General features: G+C 52.4%; 1 protein-coding gene across 7 annotated transcripts in view; it reads right to left on the bottom strand.

The window, feature by feature from the left end:
- Septin8 (septin 8) overlaps positions 1-18,993 on the bottom strand; it is a 28,956-nt gene extending 9,963 nt beyond the window's left edge. For 3 of the 7 annotated variants that reach the window (XM_029545933.1, XM_029545935.1, XM_029545936.1), the window contains exons 1-9: positions 18,727-18,893; positions 6,568-6,688; positions 4,255-4,450; positions 3,738-3,924; positions 2,590-2,751; positions 2,036-2,132; positions 1,496-1,664; positions 1,190-1,322; positions 848-1,038 (exon numbers count right to left, since the gene is read on the bottom strand). In XM_029545933.1, coding sequence (XP_029401793.1) covers positions 848-1,038; positions 1,190-1,322; positions 1,496-1,664; positions 2,036-2,132; positions 2,590-2,751; positions 3,738-3,924; positions 4,255-4,450; positions 6,568-6,688; positions 18,727-18,756 — 1,286 coding nt within the window. In that variant the 5' untranslated portion in view covers positions 18,757-18,893. Of the gene's footprint in view, positions 1-843; positions 1,039-1,189; positions 1,323-1,495; positions 1,665-2,035; positions 2,133-2,589; positions 2,752-3,737; positions 3,925-4,254; positions 4,451-6,567; positions 6,689-18,726 lie in introns of those variants that run through there. The other 4 variants (XM_029545934.1, XM_021212062.2, XM_021212063.2 and 1 more) reach the window with 3 other exon arrangements.
- Between the last annotated feature and the right edge of the window lie 4,539 nt (positions 18,994-23,532).

Here is a 23,532-nt window from a genome sequence, read left to right as displayed (position 1 = left end):
AAAAAAAAAAAAAAAAAAAAAGGGCAAAGAAAAGAAAAAGGCAGCAGGGGCAAGTCAGGGCGAGCAAAGAAAAGGCCCAGGGAGCGTGACTAGGAGTCCCTCTGTCTGGTGAGCTGACATACCCGGGAAGAGCCTCCTTCCTCACCATCTGCCACTCTCTACAAGAATTGTTCCAGTCCCTACAAGATGGGCAGCCCTGCTCCCTGGCACAGCCCCGGAGCTCTGCCAGGAGCCGCCATGTTTTGAGCCCTGCAGGCCTTCCAAAGTAGCTGTGTAGAGATGACAGTAGCTGGGACAGTGTTATGAGTCACCTCCTGTTGTTATGGGTCACCATCGCCCAGCCTCGGGGGGCCGAGAGGGCTCATGCCATAGCCACTCAAGCAGAAGCACGGGGTCTGCTGGAATCTGGCAGGAAACAGGGATGGTCCCACAGGCATCCCTCTCCTGCCTGCCTGACTCGCTCCAGTCAGTAGCTACCCTGCTGACTTCCCTGCTCTTCGCTGCCCATGTGACCCAGCCCCCTTCACTACAGCAGCGAAGAGGCCAGATGCTGAGGATGCTATGGGGGGATGAAGGAGGAAAGAGAGAGAGTCAAGAGCTGCGTGTGGAGAGGAGACAGCGGTGAGACAGATCCAGGGGAGACACACGGAGATACTAGTGCAAGATGGAGGGTGAGCGGTGAGTGTGAAGCTGGGGGTGAGCAGTGAGTATGAGGCTGAGGGTGAGCAGTGAGTGTGAGGCTGAGGGGGGGTGAGCGGTGAGTGTGAGGCTGGGGGTGAGCAGTGAGCAAGAGGGACAGAGGAGTGGAGAGAAGTCTGTCTAGCCCAGGGAGGGAGACACCACTTACTTCTTCTTGTCCTTGTCTTTCCTCAGAGGCTGCTGTGAAGTGGCATGCAAGGCCTGTGACTGCAGGGCCTCCATGGCTGCCTTCCGGCAGTTGAAGGCGTTGGTCTCCTCTTCCAACTCCCTGCGCTTCTCCTCTACCTTACGCTTCTCCTCCTGGTGGATTCGCTTCAGGTGCTCAAACTTCTCATGGAGCTGTGGGGAAGAGAGGCACCTGGGTATGGGCAGGACAGGTTCCCCTACCCACCCCCACCCCAGCCAGCCTGCCCTCCCACACCCCCCTGGCAGCCTGCCCTCTGACCTCTGACATTTGCCCCCCTCAGCCCTGCCCGAGGCTGGCACACACCTCTCGTTCCTTCTCCTTCAGCTCAAGCTCTGTCTCCTTCACTTTGTTGACAAACATCTGTCGCATCTCTTCCTCCTTCCTCTGAAGCTCGCTTAGGAACTCCTTCCTCTTTGCCTCATATGTCTCTTGGAGGCTGTGGAGACCCAGAGGAGAGACCCGAGGTAGAACTGAGGCAGGCAGTCAGAGCAGTCAGGTAGACACTGCTGGGGCAAGAGGACTCGGGGCTCCCACCAGCCTCTGCCTGCAGGCTCACAGGCCTGAAACAGCAAGGGCTAGTGTGACAAAAGGGGCTGAGGCAGCGCAGACCTGAAGGGTTGGCTGTCACCGTCACTGTCCTGGAAGCCCATCTCCTCCAATTTGCAGCGGCGGTAGAGCTCATAGTGTCGGCTGTGGGTCTGCTCTCGCAGGTCCTCCATGTTCACCCTAATCAGCATCTCCCGCAGCTTCACGAAGTCACAGTGATTCTCGTTTTCCACTAGGAGCAGGGGCGGGAGAAGCATGAGACAGGCGTGCACTCAGGTAGAGGTGAGGAGGCAGCGGGGCAGCGGTCGGGTGCCTCGGTAGCTCCAAAGCATCAGAAGGCAGGCAGGCAGGCAGGCAGGCAGGCAGGCAGGCAGGCGTGCAGATGGACGTGGGATGGTAAGGCCTTGGTGGTCCCACAGAGCAGAGCAAACATGCAGAGGAACAGCATGAGAGTGGCCAGGTGCCCCGGGGAGCTCCACAGAGAGAGGTGGCCGTGCAGATGGGCAGAGGATTAGCAGGACAGAGGTTCGTGGCTTCAGCTTGCAGGGCAAGAGACGGAGCCAAGGCCCCAGTTGGGGATGCGCGTGCCGGACGGACACTCACCCTGCACCACACCCCAGGGGTACTGTCGTGCTCGAACCAGCTTATTCCCCACCTTGACCTCCTCTGTGCTGCCCACCACAGCAAAAGGCAGGTGTGCCTGGAAAGGGGTCCAATTGTGTGTGTGAGCGCTGGGCTAGAGCCAGGGGCAGTCTCTCTGATCACCCCTGCACTCTAGGGAGGGCCCACCAGCCTTTTGCAAGGCTCAGGAGTCAGAGGCCGACTTCCTGTAGCTTTCAGAGAACTGTTCCATGAGAACAGAGAACTGGGGTATGCCTGTCTGTGGGGTGCTCTTCCTTCATTCAACACATTCCCACCCAAAGTAGGACTCGAGACATGCAGATCTAGGGCACCCTTCGTGTAAACCCAATAAACAAACAAGGCCTCTAGTCCTGTGCCCACAGGATCCCTGAGAGTGATGTGACGTCCACCTCTCTGTACTGGAGATGCTAAGGATAACATCCAGGCAAGCAGGGTTCCCAGGAGCTGTGTTTCTGATCAAGGTCTCTAAGCCCTTTGGTTCTGGAGCCCCGAGCGAGGCCCTGCCCCCCACTCACGTTCATGACCGCATTAATCTCGGCGACAGCCTCGTCGTCGGTGGGAAACTGGTAGATCTGGACTCCATTGCTGACCAGCTCACCCATGATCTTGATCTTGAACTTGTGGAGCTCGCTCTTGGAGATGGTGTCAGCCTTGGCGATGATGGGGATTATGTTCACCTGTGGAGGTCAGGGGACGGGGCAGCAGGTTGGTTGGTTGTTTTCAGTAATGGTCACTGACTGTGGACAAGCACTAGGAGCAGGAAGCCAGCTGCTCCCAGTGAGCCACAGCCACCTGTGGCCACAGTGCTGGCCGGAACTGTAACAACTGTAATGTTTCTAAAGGCCCTGCGGTTTGGTCACCCTGGTCATACTCAACTTGGATCCAGGATGCTCTGAAGGTCTTCAGTGGCCTGGGGCCTGACAGAAACAGTAGTGGTGACCAAGCTACCCACCCACTAAGCAGATAAAGTGACACAGGGGTAGCAGCCTTGGAAAGGGCTTAAACTCTCCCAAGCCAAGGCTACCCCACTTTTCTTTTCTTTTTTTCTTTCTTTTTTTTGTTTTTTCAAGACAGGGTTTCTCTGTATAGCCCTGGCTGTCCTGGAACTCACTTTGTAGACCAAGCTGGCCTCGAACTCAGAAATCCGCCTGCCTCTGCCTCCCAAGTGCTGGGATTAAAGGCGTGTGCCACCACCGCCCGGCTGCTACCCCACTTTTCATGGTGATAATTAACCCTTGAGATGGAAAGGCAGTCACAAGACTCTTTTCCTCCAGGACCCCAACCTCCCTTGACCTCCCATGAGACTGCACTCTGCCCTGATTCAGAATCTAATTCTGAGTCGTCATTCTCCTCTCCTAGTGAGCTCAGAAGAGAGCCAAGGAGAAGCCATGTCAGAGGGCAAAGAGACTGTGATGGAAGGGGACACTGAGCCAAGAGCCAGCAGGAGGAGGTAGTCATTTCACAAGGGACAAGGGACAAGACTCCAAATGAGAAGGAAAGAGCCAGTCTGAAACAGGGCTCTGAAAAGTTCAATGACAGCCACAGAAGACCAAGACTCCAGAGAGGACCAAGCCAACCACGGCATAGCCAAATGCAGTCACCATACCTCCCTCCCCTTCCAGAGGAAGATGGCAGAGGTCAGGTGACAAGGAGGACCATGTACCTTGCTATCTAGTTTCTTCATGGTCACCAGATCCAGGGACTTCAGGGAGTGCCCGGTGGGCGTGATGAAGTAGAGGCAAACATGGATCCTCGTGTCGTGGTAGTCAAAGAGGGAACGGCGGATCTTCAACTCCTCCTGCAGATAGTTTTCAAACTGCGCGTCGATGTAATCAACTATGGGCCTGTAACTACAGACAGCTTCATCACCTGGGAGGCAGACACTGGCTACAGCAAGGGCAGCCCAAAGCCCAAGCCAGGCTCTTCCCACTCTCTTCCCCGGGGAACAGCTTCGCCCTACCAGGTAGAGAAGGCTGGTTGACCCCTTCTCCTGTAGCCTCCCAGAGGAAGAAGGAGTCTGGTAATGGCCCAAGACCTCAGCCCCTCCCCAGCAGCCCTCCCAGGTCACCTTAGGGCTATATAATGGAGCAGTGTGAAGCAAGAAGCGCTTGAGCAGTGTTAGGACAGGGGTCAGCCAGCACGGAGGAGGCTAGGCGGGGCCCGCCCTTCCCGCCTCTTGCCTGTCATCCTTATTGATCTGATCCCCAAAGCCCACAGCATCCACGATGGTCAGTTTGAGATGAACGTTACTCTCTTGGAGGTCATAGGTCTGAGGCCGCAGGCGCACACACTCTTCATGGTGACTGGCTTCTTCAGTCTCAAAGGTCGTGTTGAAGAGTGTGTTCATTAGCGTGGACTTGCCAATCCCAGTTTCTCCTGGTGCGGGGTAGGGAACGGCAGGGAGAGAAGTGAATACTAAGGCTAGAACGGGGCTGTCTGGAGCTGGCAACTAGGTGAGGTGGGCTCTAAGACCCGTAGCTCCTGAATAAGAAGGGAAGCCTCTACTCCACTCCTCATCGCCCATCCTTGGCGGTCTCTGTTGTAGCTCAGTTGTAGGGTACTTGCCTGCCCTGTATAAGGCCCTGGGGTTCCATCCCAGCACACATGCACATGCACACACACGCACACACACAAAACCAGGTCTGTGAGAGGGCTCAGAAGGTAAAGACACTTGCTGCCAGGCCTGATAACTCACATGGTAGGCAGAGAGAAGCAACCGCTCAACTTCTCAACTTGCCCTGTCATACATAGGCTCCACAAATAAAATAAATAAATGTGTTTTAAAAAAAAATAGGAGAAGGAAGGAAGGGAAAGAAACAAAATCATATTCAGAAGGAAGAGTCATAAAGGAAGACTTTGATGTAAGACATAACCGTGCAGGGCATGTGACATTCCCCCAGGGAGTAGGGAAAGGACAGCATTGGGCTATGGAGCGTCCACTGTATGCTGGCTTCACATGGACCTAGTCACAAAACACATAGCCTGTTCAGGGCTTCATCCTTCTTGGCCCAAGGCGGTCGTGGGTCCACAGGAACAGGACCTGAAACCATCAGCTGTTGGTCCCTGGGCAGCCTCAGGTCCACACGGTCTCCTTCCCAAGGGACACCTGCAGAGGGCCTTGCAGAGTCTGTGCCTTGGACACATGGAACCCCGTTCCTACCCACATCCAGTTCTGTTTGCTCCAAAGTGTGTTAGAGATGTGCTCTATGGTCCGGTGTCAGAGCAGGGTCTGGCTCACCACTGTATCCTTGCCACATGGTAAGAAGGAGACATTCTTTAAAGATTTATTTGTACTTTATGTGTGCATGTGCAGTTACCTATGGAAGCCAGAAAGAGCTGTCAGGTTCCTTGGGACTTGAGCTATAGGCAGTTGTGAGCCATGTGACATTGGTGCTAGGAACAGATGTCCAGTCCGCTGGAAAGCAGCAAGTGTTCTTAACCACTGGCTCCTCTCTGCAGCCTTGTGAAATTTTTTTAATTTATTTATTTTTATTAAGATTTATTTTATGGGGCTGGAGAGATGGTTCAGCGAGTAAGAGCACTGACCGCTCTTCTGAAGGTCCTGAGTTCAAATCCCAGCAACCACATGGTGGCTCACAACCATCCGTAATGAGATCTGACGCCCTCTTTTGGTGTGTCTGAAGACAGCCACGGTGTACTTAAAAATAATAATAAATAAATCTTTGGGCCAGAGCGAGCAGGGCCGGAGCAAGCAGAAGTCCTGAGTTCAATTCCCATCAACCACTTGATGGCCCACAACCATCTGTACAGCTACAGTGTACTCATATACATAAAAATAAATAAATAAAATCTTTTTTTTTAAAAAAGATTTATTTTATGTGTATGGGTATTTTGTCTGCATGCACAGATATGTGCACCACATGCATGCCTGCTACGATGGATCCCCCTGGAACTGAAGTTAAAGACAGGTGTGAGATGCCATATAGGTGCAGGGAACTGAACCCAGATCCTCCAGAGGAGCAGTCAGAGCTCTTAACCACTGAGCCATCTCTCCAGTCCTGAGTTGTTTTTTTTTTTTTAAAGAAATAAAGGAAACAGTGACTGTGACTCTCTAATGATAAACACCCAATTTTAGTGTTTAGACAGCACTTTCATGGGCTCACTTCTGTTTCCTCTTTGTGGCAACTCTGAGTCAGATCCTGGATCTAATCCCACTCTTGACCCTGGCAGAGGCAAAACTAAAGCCTGGACCCAAGATCTCTCTGCTCGGGAGCCCCAAGCCCCAGACCCAGACCCCAGCCCCCAGCCCCAAGCCCCAGTCTCAAGTCCCAACCCCAAGCCCCAGGCCCCAGCCCCAAGCCCCAAGTCCCAGCTCCAAGCCCCAAGCCCCAGCCCCAGTCCCAGTCCCCAGCCCCAGGCCCAGGCCCAGCTCCAAGCCCCAGCCCCAAACCCCAGTCCGATAGGTGGCCAGCACAGCAGAGCACTGGCTCCAATGAGTCTCATCCATTTCTGCCGCTGGCCAGGCCACTTACCCACACAGAGTATGTTGAAGCTGAAGCCCTGAGTGACTGACTTGCTGACCAGCTGGTCAGGGAGGCTGTCGAACCCAACATGGCCACCCAGGGACAGGCTCCGGGACTCAGGCTCTGCATTCTGCAAAGAAGAGCACAGCAAGACAGTGAGCCCCAGGAAAAGACATGTCTGCGTGAGGCTAGTCCTGACCCTGTGCACACCTTGAAGTGTCCAGAATTCCAGCTCCATGCCACAGTCCCACAGAGGAGCCCTTGAGTCCACACACACACACACACACACACACACTTTGGAGAGAGGGTGGCCTTGAACTTGCTGTCCCACTGTCTGGTCTCCAAAGTGTTCAGGTGATGAGTGTGTGCCACCACACTCAGCTCCCTGGTCTTTTTCGTTAAAAAGGAACTCATGTAGTCCAAGATAGCCTTGAACCTGCGACATAGCCGAGAGTGACATTCAGCTTCTAATCTCTGCTTCCACCACCTGCATGCTGATATTACAGGCACGCACCCCCATGCCTGGGTGATGTGGTTCAGAGGACCCCAGGGCTTACTGCATGTTGGGTAAGCACTCTGCCAGTTGAACTAGATCCCCAGGCGTCCTCTTGAGGCCCAGGTTGGAGAGTATATTCCAGCAGGCAGTTCTGAGGGAGGTGGGAATGTTGCCGCTCTCTCACAGGCCTTTCTTTCCCAGCCCCTCCTAACTTGAGTGCATCAGAGGGTGCTCCTGTCAGGCCGGGCTGGATCTCCTCTGCGGCTGCTTCCACTGCTCAGGTATCCCATAGAGTTCCCGCGGGGACCTAGCTAGCAGAACCAAGACTTCTGAGGACAGAGCCAGAACTGGGGCTCAATCAGTCTTCTGCTTCCTTCTCAGTGGTGGTCTCTGGAGACATCAGGCTCTGGGGTCTCCAACCTTACCAAAGCCGGGACTGTTTAAAAAGAAGATTCTGGGCGAGAATGTGGAGGCCTGACCTCAGCGGAGATCAGGGCAACAGGACCTAATAGTGCAGGAACCACTGGATTTGGTCTCTACCACTACTAAGAGAAACAATAAGTCCCAAAGACAGAGTCATACCCGTGTGGACACTTGCTCTGGCTTCCCTGGGAGTGATAGTAGATGTGGCCCTGAGAACAGGTTCCCAGGCCCACATGGCTCCATGGTGGGCAGAACCATGCCTCTTTCTTTCTCAGTGCCTATGCCCTACCCACCACCAGGGCCAAGAAGATGCACGGGTGTTCTTCAGTCTCCCGTGCCCACAGCCCCAAAGCAGAGCCCTCAGCAGTGTCATGGCAACCGTTTTATAAATTGGGCAAAGGAGTCAGGAACAGACAGGAGACCGTGTGGCTCCTGCCACCCAAGAGCCTCTTCAGCACCTGGACACCCACCCTGTGCAGCCACACCCTGCTGCCTTTGGCTTGTACCTCTCTAACTAGTCTGGCCTCTGGCACAAAAACCCAATCCACCTTAGGGTATTTACATCTGCATCAATCATGCCGAAACTATGTCTACAAGCGTTTTATGTGACCTTTCTACCCATTTCAAATAAGCCAGGTTTGCCCTAAACCTGTTTTCTCCAAAGACTCTTGTTGGTACTTTTCATGACCCTTCTCCTTACTGCCATCCCTGGGGCATTGTGTCCTAATCTCCCCACTCAGGACAAGTCCCCTTAGGGCTGCGTACATAACCTCACAAAGGCCCACCAAGCAGCTTTCCTTTCTTGGTGCCCACATCAGAAGCAACACAGATAAACCAGACCTTCCCCCGACTCTTCTGCCTGGCATTAAGATCGTCCCACCAGGCTCAATTCCAGCCCCACTGGTTACTTCTAAATTCCTCTGTGTGTGTGTGTGTGTGTGTGTGTGTGTGTGTGTGTGTGTGTGTGTGTTGGGGGGATGGGGAGGGCATTTGGTTTTGTTTTGTTTTGAGACAGTCTCAAGCTGGTTTTGAACTTGCTGTGTGCCAAGAATGACTCTGAACTTCTAACTCTCTTGCCTCCATCTCCCACGGCTGGAATCACGGGCACTTGCTGCCATAGCTAGTTTTATGCGGTGCTGGAGAAACAGGGCAGCTTGTCACTTTTCTTCTTCCACCTCGTGGTCTCCCGGGATTGACTTTAGGTCAGCAGCCTTGGCGGCAAGCGCCTTTACCCACTGAGCCATCTCTCAGCCACAAAGTCCACCTTTTAAGCTCATCTGCTTCCCTGAATTCCTGGGCTCTAGAGGTAGGGGGTGTGAGGTGGGAAGGTGTCAACATCTCTTGTCTTCTTGCTGGCATCTATTCCTAGCTGCTGCCCCCCCCCCCAGCACAGCAGGCTATCCCAGACAGTGGTCCTGTTTCCTGGCACCAGTCCTTAACACTTTATGCATCCTGGCTGTCCACCTCTTCTCTCCACTTCAGAAAGGTTGCCACAAGGCAGGGGAAGCCGTGTTCCCTCTGCTTCCCCTGCTCACCGGCCACGACACCACTACTCATTTTTAAGTTCATGAACACCACCTTCAACTCCTGCCACACAAGAGGTGCCGCCTGCCCACCTCACACAGGACTTCATTATTCAGTCTTCCTTCCGGCTTGAGGCAGCCTGCGGATCAAATGCAGGACAGAACAGTCTAAAGCTTATTTTTAGGTGAGAATGAAAAATCTCTTAAGATTGGAGGCGTGCTGTGCTTGCGGGGAAGGCTGCGGATTTGTTCGTGCTCCTGTTCCAAGGGTGACACGATCAGGATGCAATCCAACATCCTGGAGTCGGCCGCCAAAACTGACCGAGGCGGCTGTGTCTGAAAACACACACACACACACACACACACACACACACACACACACACACACTCCTCAGCAGAGAACATGAAGGAGAGAGAAAAAGAGAGAAAGTAGGGGAGAGTGAGAGAGCGAGAGTGAGAGGGAGGGAGAGAGAGAGAAGGGAGAGAGAGAGAGAGAGAGAGAGAGAGAGAGAGAGAGAGAGAGAGAGAGAGAGAGAAGGCCAGCCTAGGTCTCACTTCCCCCAGCTTTCTTACAATTCTGAGCTCCAGAGGCTCCCCATTGAGGTTTTAGCAGCCTTGTCTGACCTTCCCTCATGCAACATGGCTCTCTCTATGGAAGGTGTAGAGGACAAGGATATATATTATCACCCCCAAGTTATTGCCAAAGTCGCACTGTATCCTCCCAGGTCCATCAAGAACCAGAGTGGGTGTCATCTCTGTTGCCCCTATGTAGAGAGAAACATGGCTATGGCCTTGACAGGGACAGTGTCCTTCTCCGTTCTTAGGAGGCTGATGTGACCTTCTGGCCTTATTGAGGGATGAATCTCACTAATGCTGTCTTTCCTGATCGCACATTTGGCATCACTACCTCGTGACCCAAAATGCCCTACTTACTGCAGTGTCGCCCTCCTCTCAGATGTCCGCTAGCCTGAGCAGTCACAGCACAGGAAGAACTGGTAACAACCAAGGTGTCCCCTACATGATGTGGTGGCCAAGACTCAGAGAGAATATCAGGTCTCCTGCTGGATTATATCCCCGCCATTTGGTGATAGCCAGTCAGCACGATGCCAAAGGAAGTGGCTCGGGAGGCCTTTCTGAACATCTGGGGAGCTAGCCTAAGACTAAAGCCACCTCGCAAAAGGCAGCTCGGCCAAGAACATGCCAGAGCAATTACGGAACTCCCGTGTGCCCTACCTCCTACGTGCCCGGCCTATACCCCAGCAGAGTAGAACCTTAACACTGCAGTTAGAAGCTTGGACTTCTAGTCTCCATGGAACAAGGCATGCACAGGGACGGGAGAGGGTGGGGAGACTCTGGAAACTTCAAGAAGGGGCAAAGAAGGCCGGGCATTGAGTTTACAGGTTCAGAGATGGATGGAGGTTACCAGCCACCACCACTCAGAACCCCTGTGTGTGAACTAAACCCCCAAGTGCTACAATCTCTCACTTAGCTCCTGTGCGGCACTAAGAGCTCAGCAGATGCAGAGCAGAACAAACCCTTAGCCAACGTTCTCTGCTTCTGCTGCACTTGGAAGGCTCCCAATGCATCCTAGCCTGTCAACAGTGGGCACATCTGCTGCATGGCAGGCACTGGGACAGTGAGAAGGTGAGGGCACTACATCCTTAACCCCAAGTTTGTTCTAAACTCAAATGCCATAGAGGCCAGGGAGACACCATAAATGCCAAAGAGGATCAATGCCAATGATAACCACAGTTAGGGCTAATACAAGTTCTGAAATATACAGCTTCCATCTTACTCCGCACAGCAGCTCCGTGGGGTTGGTTCGTCTACACTGTACAGATGAGACCACTGGGGCACTGTGAGACAGTCACAGACAGGAGGCCACACTGATCAGGATCTGACCAGAGACAACATGATCGGGAAACTCACGCTTCTGGCCGCAATACTCTGGTTGAAAGACCCGCAACTTCCAGAAAGAGGTGGGAATGGCAGAGCCCATGCTCAGACATGGCCCAGAGTTGCCACGGGGCTGGATTGCAGTCAACTGTGAGAATACAACAGGGGGGAGGCCATGGCAACACATACATGCAATCACAATGTCAGAGAGGCTAAGGCAGAAGGATCAGGAGTTCAAAGTTAGCCTGAACAGCAGAGAGAGACCCTGGCTCAAAACACAAGCAAGCCAAGGGCTGGTGGCCCATGCCTTTAATCCCAGCATTCAGAAGGCCAGAGGCAGTTGGATTTCTGTAAACTGAGAACAGCCTGGCCTACAAAATGAGTTCCAGGATAGCCAGGGCTATACAGGGAAACCCTGTCTGAAAACAACAATAATAACAACAACAACAACAAGATCTACAAACAAGTCAGCTTGGTTGTCACATGCCAGTAGCAAATGCTGAAGAGGCTATGGCAGAAGGATCAAGGCCAGCCTGGATTACCAACGGCTATGGATGTAGCTCAGTGGAAGAGCACTTTCCTAACCATCGGATCAGGCCCCCATTTCTATCCTTAGTGCCTCCCTCCAACAAAACCAAATGAACAGAATAGAAAGTATAAACTAGGGATGGCGGCACACACCTGTACTCTCAGCACTGAGATGCACAGGAGAATTAGGAATTCAAGGCTGGCCATCCTTAGGTACTTAGCAAGCTTGCGAACAGCCTGGACTACGTGAGAGCCTGTCTCAAAAAGGAAGATGTGAAAAGGAAAAAGGAAATAAAACCAAAAGAAAAAGAATACTGGGCCCGACAGGGCTTGGCACTTTGGAGAAGGTATCTGGTCCAAGGACATTACCACCTGGAAGACTAGTCTGGTGAAAAGATCCGGGGAATGATGTGTCCACTCCATTCTGGGGGCACTCTTCCACAAGGACAAGCCTCTAGGTTGGCAGGCCCTAGACCGGGGGGGGGGTGTAGATCTTGCTGACTCTGGCCCCTTTCCTAACTAGCAACATAGGGTGCTCACTAGGGGCTCTAAACATCTTCGAAACCCCCCCCCCCCAGCAGTTGGCACCTTGGAGATCTGCACACAGTGAGATTTGCACATGGCCAAGATCCCCTCTTTAGTCACTAACGAGCTCTTGGATCCCGAGCAAAGGGTTTCTACGTCATCCTTTCTTTGGCACATCAGAGAAAGCAACCAAACTAAGAAAGTGCAATTTTTTCCTGCCTGGCCATCCAGAACAAAGCAGAGGGCCTTGCTCATTACCCAGCCCAGTGGGTAACTGGGACATCCCCATCCTGGTGCGGAACTGCGTTCTGGTGCGGAACTGCGCTTTCTGAACCCTCGGGATCAGCCCTGATTGACAGACACAAGGAACTGCCTGTTTTACCAAGAATCGAGGTGGCATCTAGGGAGAACTCGGGTCTCACAGCTTGCCCCCACACAAAATCAGACTATCTTCAGAGACTGGAAATCTGCTTAAGTACCCACACCAACAAGACTGGCAGAGCTGCAGATGAATAAAGAACCCCAAACTAGGCTGCTGGTGGGGAGGGAATCAAAGCAGACTCCCAATCTAGGAAATGTGGTTCCTGAGTCCTGGGTGCTGAGCAGCTCCATAACACCAGGTCTTCCACACAGTTCTCTAGCGCTGTGGTCTCTGAACACATCTGTTCCCTGGCTCCTGTGCCTAGCACCGGCAGGCCCCCTAGACTATCTTAGGGTTTAAACTTCAGAACGGTTTACCCTCTTGTTCATCTCAAGGCATCCTCGGGTACACCCTGCCAGTTGGACAGGAAGCCCACTCCTCAGGAATCACTGTACCACTGGAAGTCTTCTCCACCCATGTTCCTGGCACTAAGTGGCTTCAGTTACTCCCAAGCAAGTCTAGGCCTTAAAAATAGCCAGAGCAGAGGCCTCAGGCCAGAACTGTGGGGTTGAACACAACTGTCCTTGAGCCCAAGAGGAATTCTAGGAATGTTCCCAGGACCAGCTTAGGCTCTGGTCCCAGAATTCCAAGCAAGCCTATAAACCCAGGTCAGAGGTCACGGGAAATAACTAAAAGGTCGTATGGGAGAGAGCAAAGCCAGAGAAGAAGTCATCCTGGGCCTGAGGAGACCAGGAGCAGGGAACACCTGTCCCCAATCCAGAGGACACCTGTGTCTCTCTTCTACAGGACAGAAGACCTGGGGTGGAGGGGGGTAAGTTTCAAACCCAGATCAACCTTCACAGTGCCACCATGGTGCCCACATGGTTAACAATGGGGAGGGCTGCTGGGCCAGCAGTCCAGGTTCTCCCTGGTCCAGAACTTGGTCCTGTGCTTCTCTGTCCAGAACACTTTCTTGTCTTCCCACAGCCAGGCTGCAGCCTGTCAACTAGGGATGGTTTGATCGACACATCTACCAAAATGGGTTTTCCAGAAACAAAAGAGCGGAATTCATGAGCCCATGCCTGTCCCCGCCACCTGCCGCCGAGGCCTGGGACACAGACACAATCTCAGGTTTCCATGTGTTACTGGAGGAGGAGGAGGAAATGTCCCATCCTGACACAGCACATAGGGGACGCTCTGCTGCGGAAGGCACAGAAACTCCAGTTTTCTGCTTGGCTAGAGACTGACTCTAGGGGCAGCCACCGCTGTCTGCCAATGTGCTCAGCCCCTGAAGTGGTCCAGCCATTCAAAGAAGGAGGCAGCATTTCCTTGTGAATGAAACACCGGCCTTAGAAAGGGGACTGTGGATTCCAAAATCTCCCTGCCTTGTTTACCACCACCGCAGGCTGGATGGCGGTGCTGGCGGGTTCCAGAGGGGTGCCCTTGCACCAACATGGCCAGAGGCAGCTATGGAGGCACAGCTATGCACCTCTGCTATCCATTCACCCCAACAGCAGGCAAAGGGTCTTCTTTGTCCCTGAGGAGAATTCTGGGTCCGTCCCACAGTCCCCTGAAAGCCCAGGTTCCCAGTGGCCCACACCCAGAGGATCCCTCTGGGAACAGCCAGAGAGCATGATCAGAGATGGACACCCTCTCTGACTCTGTCCCTCTAACTTGGTTCATAAAGCCTACTATGTACCTGGAAGCGCCTCATCCTAGAAATGAATATCCAATTCAAGGCAAGCAAACAAGACAACTGCAGTCGACATGTTAGAATCGCGGCTGAACATGGCACACCAGGCCAAAACGGTTCCACGTGTAAGAGGTTTATTGGAAGGCAAAGTGGCGACGGAAAGAGAAGGGGGGAGAGAGAGAGAAAGAGATGTAACGCAGGTAAAGGTGGGAGGTGAGCCAAGTGGATTCTGGGAATATGGTGGCTGTTGCCTTGGCAATGGGTCTGCGGGTCCTGCCTATGTGACGTCACAGATTTCGGAGGTCCTGATGCCAACAGTAGTTATAGCCCAGAAGCTCCCGATCCTGTCCTCTGTTGCCTCCTCCCAGCTAGGCTTCCTCACATGAGCCCTGAGGATGAACACGACGCCTATGGACGCTAATAGAGAGCATCCCACTCTTCAAGCAGATGTATCCCGTCCCCCTGCCTAACCAGCTTCACATCTGGTTATCCACAAAGCTAGAGCATTGTAAGATGTGGCTGGGGGGCGGAGGGGGTCCCGAAACCCTAAAGGCAGCGGAAGCAGGAAACTGCAGAGGCCCTGAGAGACACCTGGAGACCAGCTGCTCCTTGCTTCTTTGCTCTGGGGCATGGCTGCAAGGAAGCTGGGCTTCGGTCACAAAGACATCCGGGAGTTAGTGTCCCAAACACAGACCACTCCCTACTTCATCCTAGGGCTCGAAAGTCTATCACCTCAAGGGGCACTCAGGTGGAAGCTAGTATCGGGGCATTGGGCCCATCGTTGAATGACCAGCAACCAAAATCTGCTTCCTCAACCAATCTCAGCCCGCTGGCCGCAAAAAGACGACGGAGCACAAAACATCCACTGCCCATCCGAAGCTTTTGGATAAGCCCTGAGTTCTCCTCCTCTGATTATCCTCCTTGGCTCTGTGGTCAGTCTCTCGCCATCGTCTTTCTTCCTGTCCCCAAAAGTCCACAGTTGGATGCTGCCTTGGGTCATCAACCCCTCACCAGACTCAGAGCTCTGATCCATTGCATAAGGTCCCAGTAAGGTTGGTCCTTAGTTTGTTAGGTTGGGAAGGGAGGAAAGAAAAGGCAACCCTAAGCCGGGAGTGGTGGCGCATGCCTTTAATCCCAGCACTTGGGAGGCAGAGGCAGGCGGATTTCTGAGTTCGAGGCCAGCCTGGGCTACAAAGTGAGTTCCAGGACAGCCAGGGCTATACAGAGAAACCCTGTCTTGAAAAACCAAAAAAAAAAAAAAAAAAAAAAAGAAAGAAAGAAAGAAAAGGCAACCCTAGCTCCTGGAGAAAGGTGTGGAGCCGAGGCTTTGCCTGTGGCGTTCACGTGTGACCCCCTCAATGCTAGGCACCGGGGGCTTCACAGACACCTTTTTCTCAGCTTTCATTTCTGTCCAGAAAAGGCTTGCCAAGGTCATTTTCACAGGACAGGGAGAGCCCAGGAGGCAGGGCCCTTGAGCCACACTGGGGTGAGAAGCCCGCTTCCCACATCTAGCTTCAGGACAAAATAGGCACTCTTTGGATAGCATGCTTTTTGGGGAAGTGTCAAGATTACAGGGTGACAACGGATGTAACAGATGGTGCTGAGGATAAAGCGGAGATGGGGGGCGAGGGAGCGACTGGCTGGGAAGAAAGCCAAGGATGAGGCTGCTTCACGTTTCTCCCCTCTCCCCCGCACATCCTCACTTTGCCCAGAACCTACAGGGTCCCTCACCTAGGAGTCTGAACCTTGTTCCATTAGATGCAGGCAGGAGTCACAGGAGCTGGTCAGGGGTGGAGGAGAGTGAGTCTCAGAGTCTAAAAAGAGAGGGACCCCACCAAAAGGGTGCCAGGAGTCTGATGACCCAAGGAAGACAAGAGATGACAGAACCTGCTGAGGGCTGACCCCGCAGACACATACAACAGCCATCAACCTAAGCCTCTAGCTGACCTAAGGCTAAGCAGGACCCAGTCAGAGGTGGGGCCAGCAAGATGGCATCAGCTGTCACACCCGACAGCCAAAATTCCATTTCCAAGACCCATACGATGAAAGACTTGAGAGTTGACCTTCGACCTCCACATGCATACCATCACACAAGCACACCCACATACATACATACATGCATACATATACACAATAAATAAATAAAATATAATATAGGCCTATTATATATCCACCATGCTGGTAAGGGTAAGTCAAAATAGCAACACACTGTCAGGTGTGGTTGTGCACGCTTTTAGTGCCGGCACTTGGAGACAGAAGTGGGTGGATCTCTGTGACTTCAACGCCAGCCTTGTCTACATAGTGGTTCCAGGACAGCCAGGACTATGTAGAGAGACCCGACTCACCTCCATCTCAAAGTAGGCTGCTGAGTGAGTTCATTTTAAATTCTAGGCAGCTTGGGTGGTTGAACCCAGGGCTTCCTACACGAGTAAGCTCTCCACCCCAAACTACAGCCCAGACCAACCCTTCTGTGTGCTCTTGTAGACTCCAGTCTAAGGCAGTTTGCAGGTCCTCTGAAGCCCACTTTTGCACAAGCCAGAGGGGCAGTGGACACCTGCCAAACGTGCCACCAAACCTTGCAGCTGGCAAAATATCCAGCGTGTCTCCAATAAGCCAAAAACTACAGTTAACCGTCAAAAAACAAACAAAAAAACAAAACAAAAAAAAAAACTCTGTAAGGAATCAGTATGGTTTAGCACCTGATAAGGGGGGAAATTACCTTCCCAGGATAAGGAAGGGAAGAAAGAGACCAGACTTCTAAATTCCAGCCAAACTCCACCCAACATCTCCACCCAAATTCAATTCCATCTGAGTTCTCCCAGGAGGCTGATGGCCCAGGGCACAAAGGGTGGGGAAGTCGTCCATCCCTCTGGCATAACCATCAAGGCCTCAAGATTCCAGCCTTAGCTGAACTTGAGTCCCCGCTCGCTCTGTGCTTTGGCTCGGTATGGGGATAATATGAAGACTCCCCACAGAAGTGATCCCAAGGCTAACAGAGGCAAGGTCTTCCCAGGCCCCAGCTGTACAATGTGGATGCTCAGCTGGCCCCCGAGGATACCTCTGGCCACTCTGGGACCAAGGCAAACACATTTTCTGCAGCCATCTCATACACAGCTGGGTATTTACTGAGTCCTTCTCGTGTCCTGACATTGTCCACACAACTCTGTGAGGCAGATACACTTTTCTCTTACTCTGGAGATGAGAACACGGAAGGTTAAACAGCTTGCAAGAGGTCCCATGACCAACAAGTGGTAGCTCTAGGAATCCTATCCAGCCACCGATGCTGGCTGCTTTATACATACTCTCATCCAGCAAGATCAACTGTTAGACAAACCTCTGACCTCAATACAGAACAGACACAACCTTCTGGTCAGCTAAGCACAGAAAATACAGTGTCAGACAAACAGACAGACAGACAAACAGACAGACACACACACACACACACACACACACACACACACACACACACACACCCCTTTTGGTCTCCATCCACTAGGCAAGTTTATAAGGACTCAGCTGTTTTCCTGCAGCGCATAAATTCCATTTTCCAGCCACGGGAGTGAAGTGGACCTTGGTTTGGCCCAGCCTCTGCATCTGTTCCCCATGAAGTCAAACTTACTTAGACACACAGCCCCCTCCCCAAGGGGCACAGAACACACCAGTCTACACATTATGAAACCAGGAGCTCCTGCTTTGTTACGCATATTCGCAAAGACCAACAAATGTATTTTCAGATTAAAGAAGAAATTTGCATATATAAATTCAGATGACAGTATTTATAGCAAAATTACATAAGTCCTGGCTCCCTTATTTAGCCCCAGAACCAATTCGTTATCGGTCACACATTCAGAATTCTCCCTCCCTCCAACAGCCCGGGGGCCCTCCTCCCCCTCCTCCCCCTCTTCCCCTCCTCCCCTTCCAGTCGACCAGGGCCTCACATGCTGGCAAGAGGACACAGCTTCCTTCACCGTCACAGCCTTGCCTCCCAGACACACCCAAATCCAGCGTTAGACACCAAGAGTGCAGACAACCCCCAAAAGGCCTCCCTCCGCATGCTATAGCCTGGCTCAAGTCCACAGACACCCCCCCCCCCTTAGGACCACCAAGGGGCTTCAGCCCAGAGAGAGGCAGATCCAGACGGGGGCCCAAACAAACACTCAATGGTTTGGATCTGGAATCACTTCAGCTCCTGGGAATGGCTGCCGCAGAGCCAGAGCCTACCACTGAGGCCCTGGACCTGTCTGGAGTCGCACCCAGGATCCAGGTTCCCGGGAGGGCAGTGGAGGAGATGAGCAGCGGGCCTGGGTTCTTCCAACCCAAAGTCTGCAACTCCTCTGAGCTCCTTCGGGAATGTGTGTGTGTGTGTGTGCTGGGGCAAGAAAAATCCCTGGATCCCTAGGGCTCCATCCTCACTCTTTGCACCCAGATAACAGCACCTGCGCGGCAAAGGCAAGTCCCCAGAGGTGCAGGAACACCCTGGGAGAGAAGAGTCGGGGGCGTCCGGGATCCTCCCCTCTGGACACGAGTCTGTCTTCACACCTGCCCGGATCAGCCCAGATCTTGGCATCTTCCCGCGAAAGAGCTCACGCCCCGCGAAGCCCAACACTCTGGGACACCCTCCCGGGGTTGGCTCCCGGGGTCCCGGGGTTCGAGGCCCCGCCGCGCGGTGCTGACAGCCCGCCTCGCGCCCCCTTCCCGTGCCCCTGCGCGCCGCAGGCCTCACCGAGACGCGTTCCAGGTCGGTGGCCGCCATGGCGAGCTGCGCACCGGGCGGGCGGGTTGCGGGGAGCGCTGGGGCCGCGGCGGGGATGAGCCGGCTGCGGGACGCGCTCCGCCCGGGCGGCTGCGGCTGAATGGATCCAATATGGCCACTTCCTGGAAACTCCCCTTGGCGGCGGCGGCGGGAGAAGCCGCGGAGCCGGCCCCGCCCCCGCCCGCGGGACCGGCCTCCCTACCCGGCTCGGCCCCAGCACAGCGCACTCCCCGCGGCTGGGACCGACGGGGGTCTCCGCGGCTTGGCGGGAGGTACTAGCTGCGGGTGCTGCTGGGACTTGTAGTCTGCGAGGTGGGGGGCCCAGACTGCCACGTCTGGGGGACCCGGGCCTCTCTCCGAGGCCTGCTGCGTGTCCCTGGGAAGCCGGATTAGTGCATAGCACAGAGGGGTGCTCCGTGTGCCCTGGGAGTTCTGTCTCCAAGCTCACTGTCTCTACTGGAACCTGCAAACGCACAGGAACCACCGATCGGAGGGTTCATGCGCTGCAGGTCCGAGAGAGATCCCTCAGCTTCTTCTGCCTGTGCCATAGGTCCCACCTGATGCTCTAAGCTGGAGCTAGGGCGGGAGCCCTGGGGCTGGACCGGTGCATCCTGCCAGGCAGCCTTTGGCTCCTTGCGCAATGATGAACCGGAGAAAGATGCAGTTTGGGAAGCGGAGTTCGGCATCTACGCGTAGCATACTGCTAGTGATCCTCACCCTGCTTGTCCCACGAGTTTAGTGTGATGGCATTATGCAGAGAGGACCTTGGTTCTCACAGCACACACATCTTCGCCAACCATACCGCTCAAACGTCTCAAGGGGCTCTGTAATCTTTTTCAGTCACCACAAGATCCACCTCTTCCCGTCTTCCTTCCCCTGCCTTTCTCTCTGGTCTCCCTGATAGTAAGGCAAACTTTGCCTCTGTCCCTCCACTACCCACGAATGTGCATCCCGCCCCCAATATCTTCTTGAGAAACAACCCTGTCCTCGCCTCAGTGGCAGTGGAAACGTATGCCTGCTGAGGTATCTGGAGACCACATCTGGACTTGACACACCCCGTGCTGTGGAACACTTCCTGTCCCCTTCAGTACCACTCACCCTCCCTCTCTCTCTGAAGGGGCTTTTCCCTTTTTTCTTTACAAACCCTATCTTGTCTCCAAAGTACCCAGTTGAAGTACCCTGGAGTTCTTAATAGTGTTTTTTTGTTGTTGTTGTTGCATGTTCCACCATGCTGTTGTTCCTTGTACATTCTCTGACAAGAAATGCTGCCCCGTGCAGCTCAGTTTGGTAGAATGCTTGCTTGCTAGCTAGTGTGCAGGAAGCCCTGAGTTCTGTCCCCAGCACTGCATAAGTCAGAAGTTTTGTTTGTTTGTTTGTTTGTTTGTTTTTGAGACAGGGTTTTCTGTATAGCCCTGGCTGTCCTGGAACTCACTTTGTAGACCAGGCTGGCCTTGAACTCAGAAATCTGCCTGCCTCTGCCTCCCAAGTGCTGGAATTAAAGGCGTTCGCCACCACCGCCTGGCCACATAAGCCAGATGTGAGGGGCACGTTTATAATCCTAGTATTTGGAAGTTAGGAGGCAGGACAGTTCATAGTTCAAGGTCATCCTCCAGTATAAAACAAAATGGAGGCCTGTCTGGGGTAGAAGAGACATCTCCAAAAAAAAAAGAAAAAGAAAAAGAAAGAAAAGAAAAGAAAAGAAAAGAAACAAAGAGAAAAGAAAAGAAAGAAAAAAAATGAAACAAGACACTCCCCAAACAAACAAACAAACAAACACATCCCTGGGGTCACAGCACAGAAGTTAGAGTGGGGAGGTGGATCAAAGACGAACTTTCCTGTTTGAACCACACCCCACACCCAGCTTCTTAACCTTACTATGAAAGCTACTCTTCTGATTACATGTATCCATGAGCCAGCAAGATGGCTCAGTGGGTAGAGTTACTTGCCACCAAACCTGAGTTCAATCCCTGGAATCTACATAATGGATAGAACTGGGTCCCTCAAGTTCTCTGAAAATGAAGAAAAATAAGCAAGGGGCTTTACATTGTGATTGGAACCCATTGTTCCTTAGTGTCTCCTCTAGCCCTAATGTCTGACCCCATGCATGGGGAGTGCATGTGGAGTTGAGGATTTCATCATCTGCAACAGTTGCTGCAAGAAAATATGCAAGAAGTTTCTCCTTGTTGCCTTTTCTTTCTCACTCCTCCTTGGCCTTAGACTACCTTTTAAATGGCCTTTCATTTCATTGAGTGTTATTTCAAAACATCCACTTAGTTTGGTGTGGTGGCACTCACCTTTAATCCCAGCCAGCCAGATCCTGTCTCAAATAAAAAAAGAGGAAGGAATGGAGAGAGGCTCAGCAGTCTTTTAGAAGACCCATAGTTTCCAACATCCAAATCCTGGGGCAGTTTACAACAACGTGTAACTCCAGATGCAGGGTGTCTGATGTCTCTGGCCTCCTTGGGCATACACACACACACACACACACACACACACACACACACACACACACACACACACACCGGGGAGACTGGTGACTTCCCTCTCTTGAGAAGTGTCCACTCTCCTAGGAAAACTTTCTCCTCATCTCAAAGTCTCTAATTCTCATATTGTGGGTGTTACTCTGTCCATGCAGCTGTGGGTTTGCATTTCTGAAGGAGCAAGGATAGACTGTGGGGGCTGGAAGGTGAGTAGACTGATCTTTTCACATGGAGCAAAGGATTTTCTGCAGCAGTATTCCGTGTGGTCCTTATACACACCCAAGGATACAGCTAGGGCAGGCTGGGTCCCAAAGTCACATGATCAAAGGCAAAGAAGTCCCGGAGGAAGTCCTCAGAGCTTCTGGTTGCCTGATGAGCATTGTCCCAGAGAAAGCAAACTTATACCACTCTCTACCCCACCCTGCCCTGACCCCAATCCCCTCCCACCCCATATGCAAAGCCAGCAGGAATCTAAACAAGGCAGACCTCACTGCAGGAAACAGGGCCTTCCTGGCCTCTTGCTTCTCTTGTGTCTATTGATAGTTTGTCATGTCTTTTGTTGCATAGAGGTTCCAGTTTTTCATGGTTCTCCTGTTATTGTTGCTATTGACTTTCATTTTTCTTCTTTAATAAAAAGCCTGGAATGTATCTCTGGAGGGGGTTGCCTGGCTCACAGGAACAAGGCCCCCAGGGCTTTCTCCCCAGCACTGGTGGGGAGGGCTTGAAAAAGAAGTTCTTGATCTTTATCTCAATTTCATAAAAAGTAATCAAAGGGTGGGAGGCCAGGGTGTGGCTGAGTGGTAGGGTACTGAAGTAGCAGGAGCATGGCCCTGGGTTCCATCCCCAGCACCAGGGACGACCAACTGCACTCCGGTCACTGCTGCACTCTAGTTACTAACTTTGTTTTTTAAACTTCTGTTTGTATTTTATTTTCTTTCATCATTTTAATTATATATTTGGTGGAGTGGGCTGATCCTAGGTCTCACCATGTTGTCCTGGCTTTTGTAGAATAAACTGGATTTAAAGTTGATAGTGATCCTCCTGCCTCTGTCTGTCTGTCTGTCTGTCTGCCTGTCTGTCTGTCTGTCTGTCTGTCTCTCTCTCTCTCTCTCTCTCTCTCTCTCTCTCTCTCTTTTTTGGTTTTTTCGAGACAGGGTTTCTCTGTGTAGCCCTGGCTGTCCTGGAGCTCACTTTGTAGATCAGGCTGGCCTCGAACTCAGAAATCCGCCTGCCTGTGGTGGTGACACTGAGTCTGTGAACCTGGTAGTGAAAAGGAATGGAGAAGGTACAGGGGAAATGAACAAACACCCTCAAATAATTCCAGCTGCTGCCACGGGTACTTCTGGTACTTCTGCTTGCATTCCATTAGCCAGAGCTGGGAAATGAGGTCTTGATTCTGCCAGGCATGTGTCTAGCTAAAGATCCCATGAAATACTAGAGAAGGGACTGGGAACGGGCCCAGTCTGCAAAGCACCTGCCGTACAAACATGGGGATCTGAGTTCAGATCCTCAGAACCCATGTTAAAAAGCCCAGTGTGGTAGCACACATCTGTAACTCATATCCTCAGGGGTCATCCTGCTAGACTGTACAAAACCAATACGTACACTTTAAATAATTTAGTTAGAACAGTTAAGTTTAAATGACCCCAATGTCACTACCCAGAAATGACCAGCACAAGTGTCACTTTATACTATTCTAGAAAGCTCTATGGGACTGTTAACAGATATTTTATAGAAGTGTCCCCTGTGGGCCAGTAAGATGGCTTAGCAGGTAAAGGTGACAACCCACAAATCTGATGATTCTTGGAACTCCAGAGGTAAAAGGGGGAAGTGACCTTGTTCTCTGACCTCCGTGCCTCTGTGGTCTGAACAAACACACACAGACATACAAGACATAAAATAAACAAAGGTGAAACAGGCAGGGTGGTCCACACATCTAAGCCCAGCGCTTGGAAAGCAGAAACAGGTGGATCTCTATGGGTTCAAGGCCAACCAACCTGGTCTACAGCAATGAGATCTTATCTCAAAAAGTAAACAAAGAAATATTTGATCTGTAATACCGAAGCTGCCAATATTGCTTAATGTTCCTTCACCTTAATAGAAAAGAGAGTTGGAGTGGAGTCTTAAGAAAGAGTTGACCCGGGCAGTGATGGCGCATGCCTTTAATCCCGGCACTTGGGAGGCAGAGGCAGGAGGATTTCTGAGTTTAAGGCCAACCTGGTCTACAGAGTGAGTTTTAGGACAGCCAGGGTTATACAGAGAAACCCTGTCTGGAAGAGAGAGAGAGAGAGAGAGA

Source organism: Mus pahari, chromosome 14 (genome assembly GCF_900095145.1).
Source record: "Mus pahari chromosome 14, PAHARI_EIJ_v1.1, whole genome shotgun sequence".
Taxonomy (NCBI): domain Eukaryota; kingdom Metazoa; phylum Chordata; class Mammalia; order Rodentia; family Muridae; genus Mus; species Mus pahari.
The sequence above is the reverse complement of the archived record's forward strand: the minus strand, read 5'-3'. Positions and strand labels throughout refer to the sequence as shown.